At 37.4% G+C, this 27,772-nt stretch overlaps 1 protein-coding gene across 2 annotated transcripts in view; it reads right to left on the bottom strand.

Moving 5' to 3' along the window:
• Positions 1-27,772, bottom strand: part of kcnb1 (potassium voltage-gated channel, Shab-related subfamily, member 1) — a 43,510-nt gene that overhangs the window by 14,441 nt on the left and 1,297 nt on the right. For both annotated transcript variants that reach the window (XM_007551177.2, XM_016671222.1), the window contains exon 2: positions 26,069-26,720. In XM_007551177.2, coding sequence (XP_007551239.1) covers positions 26,069-26,641 — 573 coding nt within the window. In that variant the 5' untranslated portion in view covers positions 26,642-26,720. The remainder of the gene's footprint in view (positions 1-26,068; positions 26,721-27,772) is intronic.

Genomic DNA, 27,772 nt, shown 5'->3' with positions numbered 1-27,772 from the left:
CTATTTACTATGCATGTACTTGAAAACATCAGCCTGTGTCCAATTAACCAACATAATTTGTTTCACTAAGAGAACTGACTGAAATAAAATATATGATTGTATGACTTCACATACTTTTTGCATGTCAGCCACCATTACCATGAAGAGTATTGCAACACTGAGGTGCAACAGCAAGAAATATCCATGAAAAAAAACATTGTCAGGAGTTGACACATGCTCATATCAGCCTCTACAAATTATAATTCAAGAGTAAGGATCAGTACATTATAAGATGCTAAAAACAGTATAAATGTGGTGTAAGAATTTTTGTACAATTTTTATTCAAAATGTAACAAAAACATGCATTTCTTTGACAGAGAAGCCTGAACTGAATTGAAAGAAAAATTTTGTTGAACCAACTTTAAAAATTTACTCTAATTTATCAGTGAGCAAAACTGATAAAGTTATCAGTTTTGGTCACTTTTAAGTAAACAAAACCAGCTTCGACAAATTAGAGTATTTTTTTCTTTAAGTTGGTTCAAAGATGCATTTTTTTTCAGTGTCATTACATTGGTTGTAGCTCAGCTTATTTTCTCCCAGTAAAGCATCTGTGGTGAGATCCAACTCCAAGTGCTCTAGCATCTTGCCACCTTTTTCTATGGGAAAAATGTTGCGTTAAAGTCTCATTCTACTTGGACTAACCCCCAGCGTACTGGGACTAACCCCCAGTGTACTGGGACTAACCCCCACTGTACTGGGACTAACCCCCACTGTACTGGGACTAACCCCCAGTGTACTGGAACTAACCCCCAGTGTACTGGGACCAACCACCACTCCACCATAGTCCTTTAGTGGCGAAACTTCCTGTTCCTCTGAGCCACGGTGTCATTGTCGGCACGCTGCCAGGGCTCGCCCGTGGAAACACATTAAACCTTCATAATGATGACAGGTAGTGCTTTTTAACTTCCACCTAAGCCTTTAAACAGGCTGGTGCTGAAGAGGTGTCGGTTTCTGTTTTCAGTTGAGTGAATCCAGGTCTTGCTTGAGCTCCAAGATCCCCAGACAGCTGACTTGCTTTCTCATCATCCTTGGAGCCACATCGCGGGCCACAGGGATGCGATGCAACACACTCTCTCCAGCCTTACCACTCGCCACTGTCACCATGACAACCCCCTCAAAGCTTGACAGGAGGTGGCGACGTGGACCCGCTCGTGAAAAGCAAGTCTGACAGAATCTCCTTCTTTGTCTCTCCCTCCCTTCTGTCCCAGTGTTTATACCTTTCTGAAAGCTTTCCAAGCCTTGGATCATCTGTACTACTTTAGTCTTTTTTCTGTATTTCTTCTGCTTGTGCGTTTTGTATTACGCCACAGGATTCAGTTCAAGTTGTTAATAAAGCAGTATTATTAATAGAAAGGGGATGAACATTTTTCCTAAATAAGTCTGCCAGGCACCATTTTCATTTGCAGATGTTTGCTCCACACGATTAATCTTTTCAAGAGATTAACGGGCATCATCATTACTACACCACTGGTATTCATTTTATACAAGATGTTATTGCCAGTGGTCAATACTATGCGAGTAATAATGTGGAATAATTCACACCCCTGATTCCGAATGTAGAACGGCTTTGCCTCTCCGCCTGTGAAAAGAGACGGGGTTTCCATAGAGACGGGAGGAGACTGTGTCTTCCACAATTCCCCCAGCATGATAGCTTGAAATACACAGACACATTTGCAGTGGCTCAGCTGTAGGCTCCCCACCCTGCATCACCTCTTAACTTTGAACAGCAGAGCCCTGTTTGTCTTAACCTCCAAACGTCATGCCAAGGCAAATCACTTGCATCTCGCGGTTCTTCCTGGATTCTGCCAAAAGCTATAATATCATGACCTTGACTCTTTGACATTAAAATAAAGGCTCTTTAGTCTTCTTATATGGATCACAGGAACTGGACATATTCTTCTGTTTAAGACTATTTTAGTTTTAAGATGACTATTGTGTTTCACATATTGCAGAAAATTTTAGTGACTTGATTCTTTCCCACATAGTGTTGCGATAAAATCCAGCATGGATGTTTGAAAATATTGCACAAGAAAACCAGAGTACATACAAAAATCTGTTTTCAAATTAATCTTAAGGATTGCTAACAAAACCAACCTTCCTCAGTCTGTCCTTCTCACTTTGGGAAATAATGAATGTTTTGTTTTTGTTGTGCTATGCATGTTTGTGTAAAAGCCAGACTTGAGTGCACAAGAGTTTTTAGTTCACAAACATAATTCACATTGAGTTTCTAAAAGGTTTTAGTCTGGAGCCTGTCGTCAAGCCTTTGTGTTTTTGTCCATTTAAAATGTTCTTACCGACTAAATGAGAGGTCAAAATGCAGCAAAAGATAAATATTACGTTTCCTGGTGTTGTTGCATAAACAGGTCCTTTGGACAGCAAACCAACATGAGACAACAGGAAAAATTGTGGTATCTCATCCTTCTATCATAATGACTCCTAAAGTGCATCAATTCACCCAGAAGGTCACAAAAAAACCCCCCAAAAAAAACAGAACACAATCTAAAATACTGTGCAGTGTTCAGTTAAAAGTCACCAAAATGAGAGAAACTGTGCAAAATTTGCATCCATGGGCAAGTTCAGAGGTCAAAACCACTGCTGACGAAAGATAACACAAAGACCGTTTTTACATTTTGCCATCACACAACTTGACGATCCCCAAAACCTTTGGAGAAATATTACCTGGGCCAATAAGTAAAAGGAGTAATTTTTGGAATATGTGTGTAATAGGAGAGAAACAGTTAGTTAGTTAGTTAGCTAGCTAGCTAGTTAGTTAGTAAGTAATATGGGAATTTCAGCTCTCCATGAGGAAATCCTGAATCTTTGTGTTTTCCTGAGTTAAAAGTCAAGCACTTTTGTGTTTTCCAGAAGGACAAGAACTCAAGCTAGCATTAGCAAAACCATCTGTAAATTAATTAAAACAAATGAACACAATGAAAGTTTGTCTGTAGCCTGGTCAAACTGACGGCTTAAATTTGATTAAAATGCTGTGGCATGGCTCTGAACAAGCTGTTCATGCTTGACAGCTCTCCAGTGTGGCTAAATTAAAACAGTTCTGCAAAAAATAAAAACGTGGGCTAAAATTCCTCCACAGTTATGTAAAACGCTCCCTGCGAATAATCAATACTAAATAGGAATAAACAATTTGCCAATTTAATTTAACTTTGTTAAAGAGTTATGTAAATTCAAAGCTAACACAGAATAGCAATATAAAATTTACATTTTCATGAGCAGTTTCTGTTTCTAATCACAACTGTCTCCATGCTCCGTGCACACACAGGTCTTCCAAGGTTAATTTTGTCGCACACATTTTCACCATTCTTTCATTAATATGTAATGTAAGCAAGGTTTCCTTTTGATAATTAGCACATGAAAGCCTCTGTAATTAACTGATTCAATTTCTGCCTTTTGCAATCTAAACACTCGATAAGGAGTACATGGGATGACTGAAAAAGGCTGAAACAAGCCATATTTGGAGTACTTATCAAACTTCCCTCTAATTTGTGCAGCCAAAGTGAACCGTAGCCCTCCCTTACCAAATCAAAGATGTAGGTACAAAATCCATGCTTGCACCATCCATCTTCTGAATGAATCCCACCTCATCTCCTCTGCTCTTCAATTATTCATGCATTTCAGATGAAGAAGAGAATCCAGACTTAGCATCTATATTTAAACTCCGACTGGTCCTTGGTGGTTATATAATTAGAAACACTAAAGGAGCTGTGCTGCTACGCCAAAGGAGGCTGTTTTCTGAGGGATTCTAACTTTGGGTACAATGCAACTGTAATTACAAGAAGAAGACTAAATACGATCTATCAGTATGCAGACATTTTTTGTAATACTAGAGCAAATGTGCAAGAAGACCTACTCCTGTCATCTTTTAAATGCATTTGAAATTGTTTTTTGTCTGGGTGTACAGTAACATGCTGCCAAAAAGTTCAAAGAAGCAGGACTATTATATTATATGGGGATTCTGCTTCTACATTAATGAATGTATGATGCAGTTCACGTAGCCTCACAGTTTATGATCATTTATTTATTACAGAAACCAGAGAACATCCTGGTATGCTCTGCAAACATCAGCGCAAAGGGAAAAAAAATATATAAACACAAGAAAAGCATTGATTTGAAATCCAAAAACAGGATCAGACAGAGAAAGACACAAAACTCCTCTGCAAATACAGTCAATCAGCACGAAGGCCTGAATAGGAGGCAGCTGCAAGTCTAACAGTAATGACAGCTACCATGGTGATGGTGACAGTGAAGTTTTAAACATTTCAGAACTGACTGAAAGAAAAGGAGAACCGAGGAGCGAGAGAGAGAGAGCGAGAGCGAGAGCGAGAGTGTGTGTGGAAAAATTTCAAAAACAGAGAAATGAAGACAAAGAGTCAAGTGAACTCGAATGATAGATATGAACATTTCTATTTACAGAGCAACCGTCATGCAAAGGAAAAGGCCTCTTAATGCATAAACAACTAAAACACATGCTTATGCTCAACACAGTAAAAATGCAACATGCTTTGCTCCACAGCTTGCAGAAACTCAGGTTAGTGGCCGTTTCATGTCCGAGTTGTTAATCCCTTTGAAATTTACACACAAATTAGCATGCAAATCCTTATAGCCTTGGTGAACGGACAACTTGAAGCAAAGTGGATGCAATTTAAAGGTACACTGACTAATTCAATTAAAATAGGAACAAGTCTGTTTGAGAAGCAGTTAATGTAAATTAATCTGCGTGAAAATGACCAACTGCTCAGATATGCCTGCCCTTAGTTACTGTTTAAAGCTTATACTTGGATTAAAATAATGCTTGAAAGTCACAGAGGAAAGCCTCCACATCTTGTTTGGCCACATTTCCTCCCTTTGCTTTGTAGTATTTTTAATCAGCAGATAAGATAATTTAGCAGAAGATTAACCTAATTTCCATAGACCTGAACTCTGACTTTGTTAATAAGGACGTCCACTACAGAAAATGTCCTTTATTGCTGAATTGAAAGTTATTTTTTTATATTTTCACAGACTATTTTAACATCCAACATCACAATTCTACATACATACTGACCACATTATATCATATCATTAGACCCCAGTTTGCCTTCCAAACTGCCTATAGTCTTCATGGCATTGATTCAACCAGGTGCCACAAAGATTCTGCAGAGATTTTCATCCATATTGACATGATAGCACCATGCAGCTGCTGCAGATTTGATGGCTGTGGCTGTACATCTATTCGTATTTCTCCTTCTACTGTCTCCTAAAGCTGCTTTATTGCAGGGGTCCCCAACAGCAGAGGATTAAACAATAAATATGTCCAGTAATTTCTGTATTGTTGATGAGCAGCACAAAGAAATATTAATGACTGAATTTATATTCTACTATGCTATTCACACTGACTACTCAGAGCACTTTAAACTAACGTTACGTTCTCCTTTCAAAAGATGCAAACATTAATTTCCCAATGAGCAGATAAGTTGGCAACATGGCTTTTGAGTGGCTTCCCCAGGGACACATTGAAATACGACTGGAATCAAACCCACGACTTTCCAGTTGTATGATGATCACTCTGCCCGCTGAGCTTCACGCACAGCAGCCCTGATTTTGAAAAGTTGGAAGGATCTGTTGGTGAGTTTGACAAGTGGGAACATACTCAGTGAAAGAGAGCATGAAGGCAAGCAAGTGAGCTAACATGGATGAGCAACCATCCATGGTTGCAGGGTTTTCTGGGTATGTGGCTGTGCCGTTACAATATGCACACAGGTCTGCAAAAACATCTGGAAAGGCAAGTCCAGTCCGTGGCAAGCAAAGGTTGGGGATTTCCGCTCTATTGAGTGGAGATCTGGTGACTGTCGAGGCCACTGCAGGAAACCTCTAGAAAACCTGAACTGTTTCCTCTGGATGAAAAAAAAAGTCCCGTGAGTAATAGATCTAGTTGCCAAGGTTTCTCAAGCATCTTTTGTTCATTTTGGTGAGCACATTTACTCTTGTTACACTCAGCAAGTGCATTGTACTATAAAAATGTTGTAACTTTTTCTGGGTATAGTTTATTTAAGCTGTAGACTAGTCACTGGTTGCCCAGGTTTACTCGTTTAGTGTTACCTACCTAGTCAATTTGTCAGGGTGGCTTGCTTTGTTACAATGTTAAAATATAAGATTATAGAGCACAGAGGATCTGTGATGAAAGTACACAATGATATAGTCAAAAATAAAGGTTAATGTAAGTTTCAAATTTGACTCTATAATATACATTTTTTTTTATTTTATAAATACTTTTGTAAAATGCACTTCAAATGAGTCTTTGTTGTGAGTTGATTTGTTTGTCTGCCAGTGGACATTTTAGAACATCTGCATCAGGCAGCATATGGCTATTGATTTCAAATAATGCTCAAGCTGGATCTGCCATAAATCTCACACTACTAACTCAGCTGGCAGTTCCAAGGTGCCCTTTCTTTCCACTTGAGCACCTGCACCCCCAAAACGTCTGTGCACACCACCTCGCCCTCACTCCTGGATCAACGTAAAACACCCCTGCTGCACTAAAAGTATGTTACTTGCGCTGTCACGTAGAACGTAATAAACCTCCCTGTGTTTTGGGGAAAAGGAAATTGGGTCAGTCTTGGTTAGGCTTGTGGGCTTTTCTTGACACTTTGCTTTTAATTTTGATAAAAGTTGATTATGAAAAAAGCTCTTAGACCTAAGGTATTCAAAGGCTACCTGGACGACAAGCCGACATGAACACACACCCACTACTTTGGTAAATCTCGACAAGCCTTCTTTGCCTCCCCAAAGCCGCAACGACAGAATTGAGTCTGTTTGAGGTGAGGTCTTAGTCACTGCTAACTCAGGAAAGGCATTTTTAATCCCACACGACAGCATTTGAGAAATTCACCTCCTAATGCGATATCATGTTTGTTCGTCAGTGAAAAAAATATATGCAGCTTTTTAGCAGTTTATGTATAGAAAACTTAAAGTGCTCCACAGGTTGGGTGAGGACAGTCTCACCCTGATAGTTTGGCGCTCTCTCTTTTATCGTTTTTCACAGTCAGTATGGGGTTTGTTTCTCCTTCATCTAGGTGAATCCGCTCTTTGACCAAAGCCTCCACATTTTCATCAAGGTCATCCACGCACCTATTTTCACAACCTTCACAGTGAAAAAAGCTATCTTGCACTTGTTGCAATCCAAGGCACAGATTCCTGTGCTTCCTGACTGTCGGTTTGCAGAAATATTGAAATCTCAAAGAATTACATGTTTTTAGGGTTACGTGTGAAAGTATGTGAGCTTTCCCTACGAGGCAACAAGAAGCTGATGCCTCGGGTGCTGCAATGCTGGGTTTTCAGCTCAGAATATGTTCAAGGAAACAAACCATTTATTCCAGATTTGTCCCACACAACAGTATTCCACAGACACTCCTGCTTGAAGGCAATACTTGGTGACAGTAAAACCAGCTCAGTGTGAAGCCAAAAATATTTATTTTTTAATGCTGTAAACTCATCAGCTTGAGTTGTGTCAATGAAAAAAACACCTCACTGTGTTTTCTAGGCATCCTTTCTGAACCGTCTCTCAGAAAGCTATGGAAACTGTGCTGTTGCTGCACTGCTCATCTGCAACAAGCACCGTTCCACTGATGCAAGCCCTCAGTGCCGATGCTGCTCGACCCGTCTCCATCTGCAGGGTGAATCTAAATAACTCTGGAGTATAGTCTGTTATTGACTCTCTTCAACCATCACTTAGGCAAGCTGAGCTTAGCTGGTAAAGCAAGTACTATACAATTGCATGAAATAAATCAATCTTATCAGGGTTTACTTACTAAGCTTATCATTACCCTTTTAGACAGTGGGGGCTGATTAAAGTGGAGCTTGTTAGAGATTACTTTCAGACTGGTGTAAATCCTCAAAGAAGACATAATCAGTCAATGTCACGATGATGGCAGCCAGAAGAAACGTTCACACATTTAATCTAGAAAAAGCAAAAGCTTATAAAATACACAAATAAATAAAGAAACAATCTGGGGCAAGTGCAGTGACTGAAGCTTGTTATTTGCAGTAAAAAAATGCAAACTTTTGCTATTCTTCTCTGAGCCTTCTAGGTCTCTCAAAAGATACAGTTAAAGGACTACTAAAAGTAATCGCACAAACTCGTGATATTTTTGAAAGTGAACTGGTTTCAATATGACAGAGATCTTTTTTTGTGTGTGGTAGCTTCACGTATTTAGCTTCAAACCTAAACTCTGTTTCATTAAAATGCCATGAAAGTTATGTTCTACAGCAGGCGCCTGCTCTAGTGTTGCTGTTCTGCAACTTTTGAATGCATCCCTGCTGCAACACACCTGAATCAAATCAATGATTAATGATCAGGCCTTTGCAAAACTTGCTGAAATGCCAAGCAGGTAATTCAGCATTTTGAATCAGGTGTGTTGGAGCAGGGATGAGCCCGAAAGTTACGGGACAGTGGTGCTCAAGGACTGGGGTTACAGGTATGAGCCTTGCTGGCCATAACTTTCTCTGATTTAAAGATCAAAGCCTATGGCAGACATTTGATTTGTTTTGTTTAATGTCAACCAAGCATTGTAATTTGCATTTGTTATTGGTATGTTTTTCCCAGAACATTTTGGTTCAAGCAGTGTAAACTATGTGTTTGTTTGTCTCTCACATACACTTTTCATTGGACGGCAGAAGTGTTGACTGTGATTATTCAGAAAAAAAAATATTTGTTGTGCAGCAATTGTAAGCACATAATAGTAACTCTGGTTCAATACTTTAAGAATCAAAACTGGTTTTGCTCTAATATTTGCTCCACCCCTGATTTCTATTGCTAAGACCAGATGTTCATTTGTTTTCTGTATGCAATACATTATCAGTGACACTCTTTGTGTTCTCACCCAAAATTATGTAGGGAATTCTCATTGCAATCTTTTCTATTTTAATGCAGATATTTTACTCACATTGTTTCCTTTATCACATCAGGAGTCACATCGGTATGATGTTTCTAAATCCTTAAAAGCTCCAATGGGGTAAACCCATGCTATACTACCTGTCATGTAGCACATAACCAAAAAAAACTTAGTAAGTGGCAAGAGGACTGTTGGTTGCTATTGCTGTTAGCTGCGAGGTGACTGTGTGGGGAAGTGGACAGCCAGCAATCATGAGGTTTGGATTTTGTATTTAGAAAAGCAACAGGATTTTAAACACATTTTAGACAAATGGTCTGAAGAGTATTTGCAAAAATATTATGCTGTCTTTATCTGAAAACATGATCAATTCTACCTCCTGTGGCATTCATGACCTCTTTTGTAAGCCTGCACTTAAGCAGATGGCATCTTTACTTATGCTGCACTAAAATTACCAGATTTCAGAAGATGGTCATTTTTTTCCCCACTCAGATAGTTTAATGCAAATTACCTGCAGTTTAGTCCAAAGCTGTGTGGTCTGGCTGTATTTCATATAAGCATGGATGGGCTTTCTTCTAATTGCAAACATACTTAATTCAAATGCTAGCAAGCTGCGTAAGTGGAGAGTGTTGCTATTTGCTCATTAGAGCTATTTGAGCAGATCTGCCTTTGCATGTTGATTCGGAATTAGGACATTAAAATCTTGAAGTTGTATTTGTGAATTTGCCTCTACTAACTGAATAGTTGTAACAAGTTAGCCATGTATTTCAGCTTTATCGAAAAACTTTTTTTTTTTTAAGTCACACGAGTCATGTGGTCAAAAGCTGGATGTAACCACTGGTGAAAAGGACAAATGGGATGGCAGGAAGTTGTAGGAGGATGATGTTTTTTTGTTTTTTTCGCTTTGCTTTGTTTTGTTTTTCAGACAATGTGCAGCTGCCTCCACCAGAACTCTCATAGCATTGCTTATTTCACTAAAAGTTGTATGTCATTCAAACATGTTGAATCCACTCATCATTAACTACAATTTCACCAAAATGCTGCAAGCCCCAAGTAGGCGGGGCTTGTTTCTCCATTGCCTAAATAAGACGCCAGCGCCTCCTAATGAGCGCTAGTGCCGTGGCTGAATTGTGATATTTGTATTTCATGTAACCATTTACAGCAATCGCTGCCATGATTCTTTCTGACTTAAATGCTTATTCAAGTGATTTTAATTCCATTCCATATTTAATGGAAACACCATTCCATTAGATGTGTTTTTTTTCTAATAAGAATTGCACACATGAGTTGAAAACGCAGCTATTGTCCCATTTTGCTCTGTGCTGTGAAAAAGGGCTGACTGACAGACCCACCGGGTCACCACAAGGCTAATTATCAATAGTCACCCCACTATTGCCAACTTAGAGACTGTGTTGCAATATCTAGCAACTTTTCAGACAAAAATAAGGTAACACTTTATTTGAAGAGGGGGTGAATAAGACTGTCATGACACTTTCATAAACACCTGTCATGAACATGAATAAGTCTTCATGAATATTTATGACTGTTGTCATAAAGCGTCATTCGGTAAATCATGACACTTTTAATATAAAGTTGACATTATTCAAAATGTCTTTGTCATGACAACTTGACATTAACCAAGAAATCATTACTGATATAAATTTGTTATAAAAGTATTACTGATTGCACTTTAAAAATTTGGTAACTTTATGTTATTAAAGGTAAAGTTTAAACAGTAATGATTTATTGGTGTTACCAAAAAAAAAAAAAAAAAAAAAAACCCTGCATCGGAATTGCTAGACATGAGGTATTTGGTAGCCAAATTAATTGATTAATTGAACAGACACAGAACTCAACCACCAGGATGCAGCAAGTAAAGTCAGCTCTTTGAAGACTCTGAGTAGGTGGTATCATTTGCATCAGAAAAGTGCAGTTCAGAATTATTTTAAGCCTGGCCAAACTAATAAAATATACATACTGTTGAAGGAAGAAAGTTAAATGTAGCCTAGTACCACAACGGCAAAGCTTTTGTCAGAGAACTTTGGAAGAATCCCTGCCTATTTTAACCCCGGCTGCACAGACATGCATGATTCAGCAATGGCAGGCACCAATGGGCTCTCCACTTTACTGCTGGCTCTGATTTGGAAATCCTACACAGAGATGCAATAATAACCACTCACTCACTCACTTACAGTCTTCTTGGGCATATTTTTACATCGTAAAGTGAGACGGCATTTTACCAGCAAAGCTCGACCTCCACTTCACTTCTACAGTCAAGCTGAAAGCGCCATCTCTTCAATAAAATATTTCGTACACTTTTGCTGCCGAAATCTTCTGTCTTCCGGCTGGGAATACATATGTCTTCATATCAAAATAGAGGAAAGCTGATCAGAGTTTTTTTTCTGCCAGACAGCTGTGTTAAATATTTTATTTTCACCATGCACATACTTCCTCCGGAGCATCTGTGTTCCAGCATGGCTTTTTCTTTGTCTAAAGAGACGCACTGAGCTGAGAACTAATTGAAATAGTTTGTATTGTTTTCTACTCTAACGGGAGAAATAAAATGTAAACGAGATGCTTTGTTGTTCTTTTTTGCCACAGGAGCTGTGGATGAATGTCTTTTGTATGAGTGTAGTCAATTTCATTTGGTCTAAAGGCAACCAGAGACTCGGATAGCTAATTATGAACCCAACAACAGTTAACATCAAAGGCTTTTGTCACAAAATAGTGAAAGACTCAGCTTTTTCATAGTTGTTGGAAGCTGAGAAAAGCATGAAATGAAAGTCATCCTACAGTGTATACATTGAATGTGTCTACAACTACATAAACATTGTCAGGGCTGCTCATTTTATTATTTTATTGTCTTTTATTTTGAGTCACTGCGTTAATTTAATGCAAATAAAACACTAGAATGATCTCAGTACCAGTGTGTTCAATCGATGAATCAATCTTTATTTATGGAGCGCAAGGATAGCACAAAGTGATGAACTAAACATAAAAAAAGGAGGGAATAAAAATAATCTGACATGACAGGAAAACAACCAATGACTTAAATATGGCAAAGCATGGAAAATAAAAATAAGAAATATACTTAACATAGTTGATGTTGGCTTGAAAGTCTGAAGAAATACAACTGTGTTGATTAATGATTAATAATTTTAAAACTAATTTCAAAAATTCTCATAAAGATGTTAAAGTTAATATCACAAACACTACAAAGTGAACTGCTTAAATAAATAAACGCAATCTAGATTTAGTTGGTTCTTTAGTTGGGTTTAATTTACAAATAATTCTACAATGGAAACCGGTCAACAGGTCAACCAGGAAGGATTTCTTTTTCTTTTTTTTCCAGTAACATTGTATATCCTGTCTGGACCTGCTAAACAACCACACAATCCCCCGCTAGTCCCAACAATAACAGGAAGACAAACTGAAGCTGGATCAAGTCAAACCAGTTAAACTTCAGCAAGCTACAAATGAAGTCACTCGCTCTCATCGTGCACTTTGTAGAGCGAAGATCTGAATGACTGCTGTCCTGGTATGTCACATAATTGAGGCAACGCCAGCAGAATACACATTTAGGACAGGTGAACATGTGCAGAAGTCCATCAAGTGAAACTACTAAAGTCAAAAAATCAGAACAAATCATCATGTTTGTCACTATTATTTTTAGCTCTATACTTTCTCATCTTATATCTCCCTGCATAGCATTACCTGGATTTTCACTACACAAAATCAGTAGTTGTTTTTGTTTAGCTTATTTTTTTCTTCTTCTGAACAATCGCTTTATTGTTGAAGAAAAAGCATCTCTGGCCATTTAATGTAAAATTATCTCTGGTTAGTTTTATCTGAAGCCTTACAGACGCAGGCCCAGGAAATATAATTTAACAGAATACAACAATCTCATAAAGTAACTGTACATAAAGTTTAGCTGTTCTTCCTGCAGGCTAAAAGGTGCATACATGCTAATTTAATTGAGATTGCTTAGATTTTATTTTCCTCATAGTCTGAAGTCTTCATGTCTAAATTCATCTTGCATGCAGTATTTTTGTCTTTCATGTTTACAGTCTCAAACTCTCCAGATCTTCTGATCACAGTGTTTTTTCTCTCTCTCTCTTTACTGTCTTCACAGTCCTCCCCACTCCCCTCCAGGGCTAACTCCTTCTGGAGACAGTGACGTCTTTTGTGTCTTTCGCTCGGTGCTCACATAACAGCTCGACTACAAATTGAATGAACAAAGGAGCTTGCCGAGCTTTGAAGCAGCAGCCCATGAGTCTTGACCACCTCCAGAGCCAATGCAGAGGTGCCAGAAACTGCAGCTCCTTGCTGGTTTTCAAAGCCAATTAATCTCCACAGGTCACAGTGTCAGAATACACACTTTTCAGCTTCAGTGTTCAAGTTTACAGCTTTGAACAGCATTTCAGGCTCAAAACTTTGCTCTTTGACACGATACACTACACTGTTGTGTTTAAATTTGAGTTACATTAATGTCTAATAAATGTGTTTAAACTAATGGCTTTAAATATATTTAAGGCTCTAGATTAAAAGGTAGTTAATGCAATACATTGGCTTGATTCCCCTCCTGCTTCCTTCATCTTTACATCAGAAGGAAGAATGAAGAAAGGTAAAGAACCAAACGGACTGAGCTCAGTTTTCACCAAGCTGTAACGTGGGTGTCACTGAAGGTGCATATGTTCAAAAATACCAAAACAAATAGTGCTTTAGATTCATTGCCTTGTGCAAATTGTATTGTAATTTTTACTGTAACGTTGATAATTAATTCACAGTGATAAAAATTAGGAAGCAATATAGTATTTATATACTTTCATATTTTTCATGCTTTCTCACCTTGCAACCATGAAACTTCAAAGTCTTTTATTGGGATGATTTAGAATAGATCAACATGCAGTGAAGCATAATTGCGAAATAGATTGAATAATGGTGAGAGTATCTATTTGCTGTACATATGCTAGTCATGCAATTTACAAGTCTGGTCTTTATTGAAGAGTGGCAAGAAAAAAAAAGGCAAAATATTACAAATCTCAAGCATGCGGATGCTTTTGCAAGGCTCTGTCTTTTCCTGTTAGAACTTCTGTTTCAAAGCAATCAAACATTCAAGCTTTCAGGTTGAGATGAATATTAAAGCCTCTTCCCACTTAGCAAATTCAGACAGCTCATATTACAACTGCATTTAAGTACTGTTAAAACACTTCACACAGTTAAATGATTTCTAAGACAACATCTATAAACCTTATGCCCCATCTATGATAAATTTAAGCATCTCAAAAATGAGCTAAGTGTAAAAAATTATAGATTTGCTATCTCAGTACATTAGCTAGATATTCAAATTACTATAATCGGATCTGATGTAAAGACTACATGCATTCAGGCATAAAGTCAGTTATCTTCTGGTTTGTTGGTGGAAAAGCACAATTTATTGTTGTTCGTTGTAGAAAATGGTGGTTCAAATTTTATTTTACTTTGGTTGGTTTTACAACTATTCTTATTTTGGTTTGTTGCTATTCGGTTTCCTGGTGGACACTAACAGCTTTTGCACATCTGTTACAAAATGCATAAGAAGACTTATGGAAAAACTCATCAACTATGGCATCAGACTTAAACACATTAACAGTGCATGAACATAAAATATGCAGCACTTTAGTTGAAGACCTGCTACATATCCCTAAAAGCTGACCATCATTAACAAATGTTAACAGTTTAGACATTACATAGACATGGACTTAACTTATGGGCAGCATACTCAACACACATCATGTAGACACATTCGCCACCAAAAGGTGGCGCACAGTCACTTTGTTTTTTAAACTTTTATCTCAAATTAAGCAAGAAAGAAGTAAGTCAAAACAAAATTGACAAAATCTGGTACAGAAGCTGCTATTCTTTCAGCTATTGTCAACTATAAATTTACTCAGACATTTTTACCTCATCTTTTCAGCATTAGACCCATTCTGTCATATTCATGCTATTCTAAGTACAGTAGCCAGAAAGTAATGACAAACCTACATTAAAGATCCACTTCTCTATATTTTCATATTCAACAAAGATTAAATATAAGAGATTATGTGGCAACAGTCATACCAAGAAAAAATGCTATTCTCTACAGAATCAATGTATGTACAGTGTTTGTTGAATTTATCTTTTGGGTTATTTGCTTTTTAGTATTATTCTGGTCAGTGTCTGACCTCAAAAATATTCTCCTGGACTACCAGTCAAAACCTCCTGCAAGCACACTTCTAATTACTGTAGTTGAAAATGTTGCTGCAAAGGCTGGGTCAAAACCACAACACCTTTATATTAAGAGGCATTAAGTGACTGAATACTTTTGGCAATACAGCCACTCAAAGCTGCCTCACCAATGTGGGCTATCTGTTTAAGCTGCAAACGTCTCACCTCAAGCTGTATACCATACTTCACTGCTGCTGCTGCTGCCTGCTGTTTGCTGCTTTCAACCCCTCTGTCATCCCAGATGTCAGAGAGCACATCCTCATTTCTACACTTACTGGAAGAAGTCTTCAGGAGGAGGACATGTTGGAAAAACCTGGACGTGGTGTGATGAGATTAGAGCCTGGGTGCCAAATCCAAAATGATTCTATAATTTTGACTGAACTAAAATAGATATGGGGTTGGATTCTCCCACAACAATTGCAGCTTAGGTTTTCTGTGATGACTATTTAGGAACGTTTTCAGATTATGCTTGAAGTTGAAAATAAACACAAAAAATTGAGATAGAGGTGGAACAAACAAAATTATGCTCTACTGTTGTTTGCATCGTAGAAAAACAAGCATTTTATTTATTTATTAAATCTATTTGCCAACATCAACCTGGGGATTAAAAAAAAATCCAATCATTGGAAATTGCTTTTAATTAATGTTTTCTTATAAAAACTATTTCTTTGTGGGGTGTTGGGATGTTAGTTTTGCTAAGATGTCCATACCGATATGGCTGTGATCTCCACATTTCACCTGACTAAAAGCAATCATTCCTTGGTCTTCTGTCAATAGTGTGTGTTGTGTACAATGCTCTAAATAAGACAAACAAAAGATGATGACCAAGAACTGAAGGGTTTGTAATAATCATTAAAAACTACTATCTACAAGAGTGTTTCTCAACCCTGGTCCTCACCGCCCCCCTGTCCTGCATGTTTTAGGTATTTCCCTTCTGCCACACACCTGAATTGTATCTCTGAGTGATTAACAGGCTTCTGCAGTACTTGATGGTCATGCAATCATTTGAATCAGCTGCTCTGGAATAGAGGCACATCTAAAACATGCAGAGCAGGGGGGCAGTGAGGACCAGGGTTGAGAAACACTGATCTACAATCTACGTCCAGCTGCTAAGAAAAGAAAAAATTGTTGAAAACTTGTAAAGTTAATAGTATTCCCTTGTCTTTTTCACATTGATAAATCATCGTGTTGAGCATTATTTCTAAACCCCAAACTTGAACAAAATTGTGTTTTTCAGCCTATTTCAACCTCCATATTCAAAGGCCACTGTAGAGCTTTATTACTTCTGCTTGGGATTTTGACTTCTGGGCTTTTATTCAGGGCAAAGCTGCTGACAATGGGAGGGTGTGACAGGCACAGAGCAACCGACAATAACCCAAACAACGGGGCACTCAGCCCTTCAGTACTTGAAATGTGTATTGCCTGGTCACCGAACAACTTCCTGTGTGCAATATCTGACACTGACCAAAATTCTCTTCTTCTCTGGGGTCTTTGAAAGTTTCAAACTTGCACAAATGTCACCAAAAAAAAACAACTTCCTGCTGCTGCAGCTTCATCAATAGATAATTAACTAGTTGTATTCACAGTCAAACAGGAGCTGCTTCAAAGCAGAAACTTGAGCACCATGTCCTCCAAGTTGGAGAGCAGCCATTTTGACAAATCACTAAATATTTAACGGTATGCTTTTTGAGAAAATTATATATTTTGAATGTGCTTCATGCCATTTCAGTTTTTCAGTTGTGAATGGTACTGATCAGCAGATGTCACTGAACATTAAATGGCTTATCTTGATTTATCTTGTCACCTAACTTACTTCAGACAACTGTGGTCTGTCAAGTTATGATATATTCTCCAAACATTCTTCAAAGAAAAGTGGGAGAAAATTACTCCACAGTGATGTAAAGGACTCATTGCCAGTTATATGTCCATTTTATTTCTTCCCATCTGAGGCTAAAACAAAATGTTGGAGATTCTCCCTCAACCGGGACCCAATGTTGAAATGCAAGGAAAAACGAAAGGACAAAAAAGATAATTAGTGTTTTTAGTGTAGATGGGCAAGTTTAGGTGAGTAGACATTTCCTTGTAACTAGTTCCTGAATGCTCTATTGTCTTTCCAATTTTGAATAGAGGCTAAAAGAAATGGACTTGTGTGTCATCTCATGTTCATACACGAAAAGAAACAGAAAACTATGTTTTGTTAATTAGAAGGACTGTACTCTGACTAGCTTAAAAAAATACAAATTATTAATATTTTTTTAAATTGGCAATGAGTCTATAGGAATTTTTATGGGTGCCAATGAAGGAGCTGCTTGTGATTTTGTAAAATGCATTTTTCAGTATGTGGTTATACAACTGGTCTTTGTATATTCAGACAGTTTTTTTGTTTTGTTTTGTTCGTTTCATTTTTTGTTTCAAATAAAAAAAACAACGAACTGCCTGAATGCACACAAATGCAATAAAGTATGTTGTATCTGATCTGACTTGTGCTAAACAATCAGCCTTTAAAGCATACATAAAATAAAGAGTATTCCAACTTTGCGTTCTTGTCTTTTTTTTTTTATTTTTTATTTTTTTTTTATGGCTTACAATCATACATCATCTGACCTGAGGTGACTACGCAGCTGTCAGAAACAGTGATAAATTCTCGTCTGGTGGCTTTGTGTCAGGGATTACACTGCAGTCTGATTTATGAATATGGCCAAACCACATTTATATGTCATCTTCAGTGTGACATGAGAGGAGCATAATTGGAATTTGTTGCACATTAGCCACTGAAAAGAATAAGGAATGGGTTTTACTCTTTTTGGATGTGGTGAAGACAAACATGGCAGCAATATTCAATGTTCAGGTTTGGCTTTGGTTGGTAAACTAATTTCACACTGAGTACTTTTTTTTTTGCATACGACACACTAACACAAAGTATTATGTAATAGAAAAGTGGAAGGAAATGATATATGGTTTCATAAAACATATTAAATTTAACTGCAGTTACCACTAAATAAAATCTAATGAAATCACTCAGAACTAACCTACTTAGTGACTATTGCCCCAAGTAAACAGAATCATAGGGCTGGAGGATATAGCTGAAAAACATATCACAACATAAGACTAATTATCAATTAGTTGATATTGATAATTATTGGTTACAGGAACAGGGATGCTGGTCAGAGTTGATGGGAAGATGGACTGATCTTAACACAGGACAATCCAGTCAGAACACTTTGGAGTTTGCAAAGATTTGAGTTGATGTTACCGCCTAACAATCCAAAACTGACAGCCAGAGCAACAATGGGACGGCTTAAATCAAAGAACATTCTTATGGTCCAGTCCAAGTCCAGACACTAAATCCAAAAATGCTGCTCGACATCCAGTCTGACATTGAGCTACATTATAAAGAACAGGAAACAATTTCAGTCTCTAGATTTGTAGAGCTAGTAGAGCTGCAATTGACAAGGAATGCTCTGCACAGATTTATATAGAGTATGGTCAGTAAAAAAACACATTAAGTTTTGTTTACATTCTGTTTGTCATTAATAAAAGTAAACAATGATAGTTGAACTGACATTGCACACAAACAAGCTTTAGTGGAAAGGACCTCCTGGTGGCTCTTCGCCGGGGCTGTGCCAGCGGTCAGAGACAATCTTATTTTATGGGGACTCAAATCTGATTTGAACCAAGGCAGCTTACAAAGAATATAAACAGAGAGGGTGGTGGGGGGGACTTCAAATTGGGTCCAGAGTCTCCTGGAGAATAATTAATGTGACATTTCCCTGACATTTAGTCAGAGGTATGGCAGAGGAGCCTGGAGAAGGAAGAAGGGAAGGAAAGACATGATCCAGCGAGGGAAGCGGAACACAGAGCCGGGCGAAAATGACAGCAATGTCCCCAAAAATCTTGACAAATATCAAAGCTTCTACTCACCTTCCTGTTGTTAGTCATTAAAGTACAGGAACATAACAGAAGTGTAATTTCACAGAATGAAAGAGAGGGAGATGGAAACATAAGTAGTTCAATAGCCACTACTTCAGTGAAGATAAAACTTTACTTTTGTTGCTTGGTGACCGTTTGTTTGTGCACATCTCTTCCATCCGCCATCTGTTTATGGGCTGCTGCGTTCCCATCTTTGGACCAGGATAATTGATGAGCTAACACTGAGTCTGTGGTTGCAGCTGGACCACTCAACAAGCCCACAGTTGCCTATTAAAAATACCTAAGACAATACATCAGCCCCTAGCAATGCTTTTAGTACCGTGGTCTGTGGTTTCATGTTGCCCCTTTAAGCTAATTAGGAACTGATAAACTCAGCCTCTTATTTGATGGAGGTTGCTCTGTTTATGCAGGAGGAAATCCTAAACTGTAGAGCGCCATCACTTCAACCCAAAGCCAAGTCAGGATGTGAATCATACTGCTAGCCTCAGTTCTTGGCACCCCTGGTAAAGATGTGCAAAAATAAACTGTTCTTTTATTTCAGAGGCATCTTAAACTGAAAAACATCACCAATTAGAACCAGAAAAACATTCCATGTCAAGAAATAATTGTTTTACAATTATTGTTACTATTGGTGATGATACTTTCTACATCAACAATTTGGTCTTAGGATAGCACTTAGTCTTCTCTTAAAATATTTAACAAGGTTGGGGGTCTATAGCAAGTATCGTTGACCATTCCTCTTTCAAAAATATCTACAGCTCTCCCAGATTTGTGGGTTCTCTCTTTTCTTGCGTCCTCTTTACCTCAACCCGCTGACTTTCTGCAGGATTTACATCTGGGGTCTGGGTTGGCCATGGAAAAAGTTTGTTTTGCTTCAGCTTTGAGAATCAATATCTTGCTGAGACAAAAAGTGATGACTCATTTCTAGTTTTCACATATCCCAGATTTCCATGGGAAATGTTGTGGTAAAAAAACACTTGCTGAAGTCCTTTGAAGAGAAACTCTCCCACAGCATCATAGATTCTCCACAGCACTAAACTGAGGTGTGTTTAATTTCATCCTTTGTTATACCCCAAACCAACTGCTTTGTTTGCAGCCAGAACGCTCACTGTTAGTCCAAAGTGCATGGTTCAGTTCATGTGAAAACAGTAAACTCCACATGTTTACTAAATGTTTATTAAAAGGCTTTGTTCTGGCATTTGTCAATGAGTTTTGAATGTTTTGAATTATCTCCATTATCATTCTGTTCGTTGTGAGTGGAAGCAAGATACATATTTGTTCTCATCGACTCCTAATTCAGCTTCCCCGAGCTTTATAATTATTTTCTTGACTGTAGGAGCAATGAGCATCTAGCTTCTTGTCATTTCCTGACCAACAAACCTTTCTTAGTTGACATGTTCTCTACTCTTTCCCACTTTCAAGAGAAATTAGCTTATGTATCATTTTATCATTTGTGACATCTTGAAATGGAAAATAATTAATTCCTAATTACTGGGGATGTAATATTTGGGTGTTAAAGGTGCTGACTGTATGTTTTCAGAACCGCGCTTCAATCAAGAAAAATATACTACACAAAGCTTTTAAACTTTTCATTATGCTCTAAAACTTAAAAACAACATAAGCTATAGAACTGAGTACAGCTGTGGTTGGATTAATTACTAGAGTATAAAGTAGGTAAAGCCAGCATAGACAACAAAGATCATAGAACAGTATGACCACTTGAAACGGTTAAACAATATTTAACAAATTTTGAATCACACCATTGCTTATCTTAGAGAACAAACATTTTTAAATCACTAGACAACCTAGTTTCCCAGCGGTACCTGACTGCACATGTGCATATAGAGATTTATACAACATTTTACATAATCTATGGACTCTGGGTTGTTTGGATGCTACAGGTAGCCATTTGGAAGTTAGTTTATTTTTGTCCAGTACCAGTGATTCAGCTTAAAGTTGTTTCAAATGAAAAATTAATTTAATTGCTGAGCTACCTATGTTGTTGCTGACTCTATAGTTTAATTTAATATTGCAGTGGTAACAACTGGGAGTCTTCTCTGTTTAGTTTTGGTGTAACTTTTTTAAAGTTGGGCTACATACTGTTGCATTGCGCACTTCGTTATGCACATAAACTGCATGTGCTTAGGTATAAAAGAGTATTTGTTTAGTACACCTGTGGAAACAAAACCAACAGGGCTGTACTGAAGATTTTCAGTATGCACCATTACAACCTTCTAATTAGTCATTTTTAGAAATCTGGTCAACTTAGGTTGACCAGATCTATTTGTCTTAAAATGAGACAAATAAAATGGCATTTGTCTCATTTTAAAGAGACAGATACCAATATGTGTGCTTTCTGTGATTTCCTTAGACGACTAAAGTTGGATTTCTTCTGCTGTTCAAACTAAATGTTCTCAAGTAAAATATTTTTTGTATAATATTTAGCACGATTATTCTTCTGCATTTTGAAGGATTTTAGAGATGTTTATCTGGGGGCCCTGTTATAAATACCAATATGACTTAGTGGCCTAATATGAACAGAGACTGACAACATTCATCAATGTCCAGAAAACATGATTAGGACCTGTAGGAAACACTCTACAGAAGAAACCTGCATTATTGTGCAGATGGAAGATCCATGCTCATTTTACTTCAGCACTACAAAGTGCTTTATCACCGATATTTCTGTTAAACTCAAGGTATGAGAACATGAGAGCTGATACGGCAATGGATGTTGGACTCGAGATGATCACTTCCTTTTTTTAGACTACAGCATCAGTGTAACACGATAAACATTGATTTTGCATTTCTTTGATTCCTCAGAAGAAGGCCTTCCCCTCACAGACATGCACTTCTCTGAGTTTGTTTGCAACAAAGAGCAGGCAGTCCTCCTGAATCCTTACTAGTCAGTACAATTTGCAAATTGTTTAATTTTCATTTCCCATGCAGTACAAGCTGTAGAGCAAAAATGATGCACAGCATTTACCGTGGAGGGGGGGAGAGGTGCTGGGAACAATTCGCTCTTTGATTTCTCATAAATATCAGACCTTGAAGACATGATCAAAGGTTTTTTGTCATGACACAAAGGTTACAGTTGCAGGCTTGTCTTGAATGGCCAGCCGAGGGCAGAACCAATCGTCTTTTGACTAAGGTTGAGCACAGCCGATATGAGGAATCAGATGTAATTTTACCAATGACCGGAAAAAAACTACAGAGACTCATTCAACCGAACTCTGCTTCATATCAAAACACGGCCACATGTGCTTCAACTTGAAGCAGCTGCTCAGTGTTTTAAATGTATCACTTAGAAAGTGCTTGAGCAACATGATCGGACTGCTTATCTCATAATAACTGAATGAATCATGAGCTAAACTCTGCAACTACCAACTAACCTTTGTTTCTTTCCTGCCTCTCCTGTACATTAGAAAATATAAGGTACACTGTGTTTCATAAATAAAAAGTATGCTTGTCACATGAGCGCCTTATTCTATTTCTGGTTATTGTCACATTTCCGCACAAGTACTGACATTATTTGCATTAAAAAAAAGAATACACGTGTCCATTTTCAGCTCTGTTTCAATGTGCATAGCAGTTCTGCAGCATGGAAGAGATAAATTGAGATTAATTTTATAAAAGCAGGCTGATGTAGATTTGATATATCCATTACTGGAGATACAGACAATGATTTTCATATTATGTTTTGATGAGATGGTAATTAAGATGGCTAATAGCTGCACATCCACACAGTCGAGATAAGTTCTTCAATAATGATAACAGAGAGTGAACATTTCTGGTTATACATTATAAATTATCCAGGATTCCTTTTACGCCGAGAGAACATTAAAATATGCTTGTAGACAATGATAGCAATAACAATAACATTAACAATAACAACAGGTCATTCAGAACAACTAACCTACTGTAAGTCATGTGTCTTTACCTCCCTTCCTTTAGTTATATTGAACTACTAGTGAATGTACAGTGAATAAAAACATTTATTAACTCCCTTCAAAATGTAATGTTTTGTTATGTAAAATAAATTAATTCAAGACTTTTCCTACTTTCAATGTGACACAGATTCAGTCAGTTAAATTGAAAGCAAACTAATTTATTGGTGTAAAAGTATGAAAAAAAAATTATCACTAAAATTCACTTTGTCTGTGGTGATTTTTGGTTAAAATTTTAAGTTTGGTAGTATTCTTCAACAAAACTTTGGGAGATTTTAGTCAGCCCTGGATGCTTCCTTTGAAAAAAATGTTGCTTCATGTTATGTCATAGTCAGTGTCTGATTTTTATTCTCTCTTGGTTTTGTGTATGGATTATTACACTAATACTTTGTAATTTTTTGTCTTGTGTTTCTTTGTTCTTTCTTGTGTTTTGCTCTTTCTGTATCTAATTTCAATCTTTAATTCCTGGTTTAGTTTCATTATCTTGTGCCTTGTTTAGTTCTCCTTCCCTTAGTTTTCCCTGCTCAGGTTCTTCCCCAGCTCCTTTGCATTCTCCGGATTAGTCAGCAGGAACAGGTGGCTGAAATTCACTCCTGGTTCATGAGATTGTCTGTGATTGATTGCAGTTGTGACTTCAAGAAGACTGAAATCAAATCAGAGAGTGCTTCAAAAAATAAAAAGGGTGTGCACACTTATGCAACAAGGCTGTTGCAGCTTTTTATATTTACACTCTTTCCTTTAACAAATTTGCTCCTTCTGCATTTGAGCTGTACAGCATATGTCATACTTAAAACCTCATACATGATTTATTTTGGTCTTTTTATACCTAATATCTGCTAATTACCTGCTGATTAAAAAGTTCTTAAAAGTGTACATATTGAGTATCTGTGCAAAACATGTTGTTTTCTGCTGGGAAACAACATTTCTACCTCCTCACTGTAAGCGAGTGACATGTTTTGCAGATGAAGAAAAAAAAGAATCACCAATCATAAGTTAGGAATTTGATTTAAGCATCTTCTAAATCTGCATAAGTATAGAAAAAAGAACATTTAAAATGAAAAGAAAAATCATAGTTTTCCATACTAATCATCCATCCATGCAACACTAAGTAAACGTGTATTCCCACTCTCCTAATTAGAAAGCAACAATCAAACAGCACATTCAGAAAAACAAAACTCTTTTTTGCTCAGCATAGAACAGCAGCCACCTATCTTCCCCTCGTTATTTGAGTAGCTTTAAACTTCTAGCAGTGCACAGCCACATAAAACACAGTTATTCGGAACGGAGGGATTTTACTGAATGACTCTTTGCAGTGTTTTAACACCTGGCTCCATTAAACAGGTTTAAGAGTGGACCACACCGCTGATGCCTTTGTAGCACCACGTTTATGATGCGTTACAATCCAATTTCAGGTCAGACATTTCCAAGACGAGCCTTATAGATTCAGAGCACGCAACAGAACTCACAACATCAAATATAAGGCAGGTGAGTGTGTTTTTAAAGGTAGGGAGGATGTGTCTCTGAAAGCAGCGAAGCTTAGTTCGACTTAGTGAAAAAAAAAAAAAAATAAAATAAAATCACATACAACTGCAAATAACTGTAACGTGGCAATTTAACACAGTGATATCGGTAAACACCATATTGAAAGTTACTGCATTTGATTTACCTTCTTCACAGGAGGATTGAACTGGAAATTACATCCTTTCATTCCCACACTTTAAAAAAAACAGGATGGCTGCAGGCTGATTTTTCTTTTTTTTTTTTTTTACATGCACAGAAATATATACACGGTCAAATATCAAACGTATAATCCTTCAAAAGTTAAATGATTAAGAACTAAAGCTGAGTTTTTTCCATCTGTTCTTAAGCATTGCATCTCACTAAGTGTAGAAAAGCTGCATGTAATACTCATGTTAAATGAAGGGTTGAGGCAAACAGTCTTCGTTACTGAGTAAGCAATCTGAGACTCTCTTTGCAGACTGTCTAGTGAGTCTGAGGGCAATGCCAAAATGTTGCAGCAAGTCTGCTGATGAATATCCAGAGATCAGTGGGATGAAGACACCCATCCAAAAACTAAATGTGAATGCAAGTAAGTGTGGAAAACAAATTGGTTTTATTTCTGCTCTGCTATGCTGCTTGTATGAACTCTTTTTCTCTTATATTCAGGTGCATTTCAGCAAATTAGAATTTTGTGAAAAGTAAATTTAGTTTAGTAATTCGGTCAATTTAATTTTATTATACAGACTTGTCACATTCGGTTGTTTATTAATGCTGTCAGGGTTATACCACACATAAAAAAAAACATTAATTCCTTGTGTTCAGTTTTTAGTTAATTTCTAGTGTTTTGTTCTTTGTGCTTTTTTGATGTATTTCTCTTAGATCAGCGTCTTTCACCCCTGGTTTGTAGTTAGTTGTCTGCCTTCCCCCAGTCTCTCTGTTTTGTTTTTCTCCACAGCTTTTCGAAATTCCCTTGATTAATGATCACCTGACTCTCTACATGAGTTTAAGTTTTTGAATTAGCTAACAGAAATATATTACCTTTTCGATGGAATCCTAATTTATTGACATGCTGTTGGATTAAAAATAACAGCTTGAACTTACTTTTTAGCAATACTTTCCAAATAACATGAAACATATGATTTTTATACAAATAGTTGTATATTCACACCCAAATATTTGCTTGTTTAAATTACCCATTGAATTCAATTTTATTACTTAGCATCCAGTTTCTAAGGTTTTCTTATTTACTTTCTTGTCTTCCAACCTGCAGACTACTTTACAACTACTACAACTGTCATTAGTTTATAGAGTAATACAAACTTAAGCTTTCAAGGGGAACAGTAGAGCCAGTAAAAACATCGAAAGTAATCCCAGAATCCAAATTCACTGAGAAGACCAAACTGGACTAACTTACTTCTCTTGTTTCTGTTTGTGCATGTTTGTCAGTCTGTTGGCTTGTATTAGAATCATGTCAGAAGGCTTACATCGGTCATATGCTCAAATGAACACTCAGTTCAAAATTACCTTGGCTGCAACGGATGAGCTCGGCTTTTCCAGCAGATCCCACAGCTTCTTCCGTTTTTCTGCACAGCAGGTGTTGTCAAATTCCTCTCCCTCTCTGTCTTTTAAATTGTCAGCCTCTCTCTTCAGCTCTTCGTTCATCTGCTCCTTCTTCTGGTGGTACCTCGCCTGGCAGCAGGACTCCAGATAGATCTCATCAATCCCCCAGTAATCGAGCTCTTGGCTGAAGGACAGGGCACACATCTCCTCCATCATGTGCAGCTTGCCCGTGCGGTAGAAGTTCAGGATGGACGTGAAAGCCCCTGGGTGTCGGTCGAAAAAGTATTCGTTCTCCTCCAGGTTGTAGTCGTCACACACCTCCATCAGAGAGTCATGGGAGTTGCAGTCTCTCAGTTTCCCCAAACGAGTCCGAGGCAGCCGGTCCAATGTTCGCCACAGCACCTCGTGCGGGAGACCCCCGACGTTCAGCCGGACTCGGCGGTAGCACGACTTGCTGCGGATGATGTCCAATGGCTCAGGTGGCAGGGATGATGTCGACCGGGAGCCGGCTTTGTTTAGATCCAAGGATTTTTCCATGATGACTTTGAGTTGAGGAAGCTTGCAAACATCCAGGACTACGGACTACTGTTGATTTTCTTTTCTTTCATTGTGGTCTCTAAAAACAAATCGTAGAAGCAAAAAGTATTTATTAGTTTTTAGTGATTTGGGTACAATTTCAGATTTGCATAATGATTTAATCTTTAGAGTAGCATGGTTAAAAAAAGGGTTAAAACATTGCTGGGTAAATCTTTAAATATCCCTTACGTAAATGCTAAATAATCCCTTAAGAATTCTAAATAATGATTATATAAAGTGTATAAATATGTTATAAATTGAAAGAATGAAGTTAATATACCTCAAGAATTAATAGTATCCTTAATGAGACTATAACATAAAACTCTGTAGAAGAGAGAAGGACGATGATGAACAGCATGTTGTTCACATGTTAAGCTTCCTCACCAAAGTTTTCTTCTGCAGGATCAGACTGTACTTCAAATCAACTTAAAACAGCCCATCATGAATAAACTAAAAAGGCTTTTGTGAGCAGATGGGAATTACTGAGATGACTCACCCATATTAGCAATGCAAGAAACAGAGCCCTGGCTTAGTTTGTGTTGTCATAATCTCAACCAGCCACTGAAAAGAAACCTGATTAATTATATTGACAAAAATCACCAGGCCCTGAACTCCAAGGTTACAATAACTAGAGAGAAATTACAATAATTTGGTATAAGTTTTATTTTTAAAAAAATGTTTTCTGATATGTTATATAAAATCTAAATTTTTACTTTACTTTTTTTTTCTGAAGCAGTAATAAACACGTCAACACATGGGATTGTAGAGATGACTCATGCCTTAAACCAGCCTGCAGAGTCAAATGTCTAGCTTGGTGATTAAAAAAGGAAATTTTGGCATTTGGATTAAAAAGAAAAAAAAAACCCTCAATTTTTCATAGTATTAAAAAAATATCTTGAAATTAAACTTAATTTGCATTAAGTTTGCAAAGGTAATATGGCTTTGACCTGAATATTACACACAAATATTTGAGGACCAAAATAAAACATCTTGCATGCATATAATGCATGCACTGTGGCTCGAGATTTCTTGGCTTAATTTATTCGTTTGCATGTTGCAGTTTTTGCTCTCTGCTCCAATGACGCCCATGCA

This window comes from Poecilia formosa, unplaced genomic scaffold (assembly GCF_000485575.1).
Source record: "Poecilia formosa unplaced genomic scaffold, Poecilia_formosa-5.1.2 Scaffold2, whole genome shotgun sequence".
Lineage (NCBI taxonomy): Eukaryota > Metazoa > Chordata > Actinopteri > Cyprinodontiformes > Poeciliidae > Poecilia > Poecilia formosa.
Note: the sequence above shows the minus strand (reverse complement) of the source record. Positions and strands in the feature narration are given on the sequence as shown.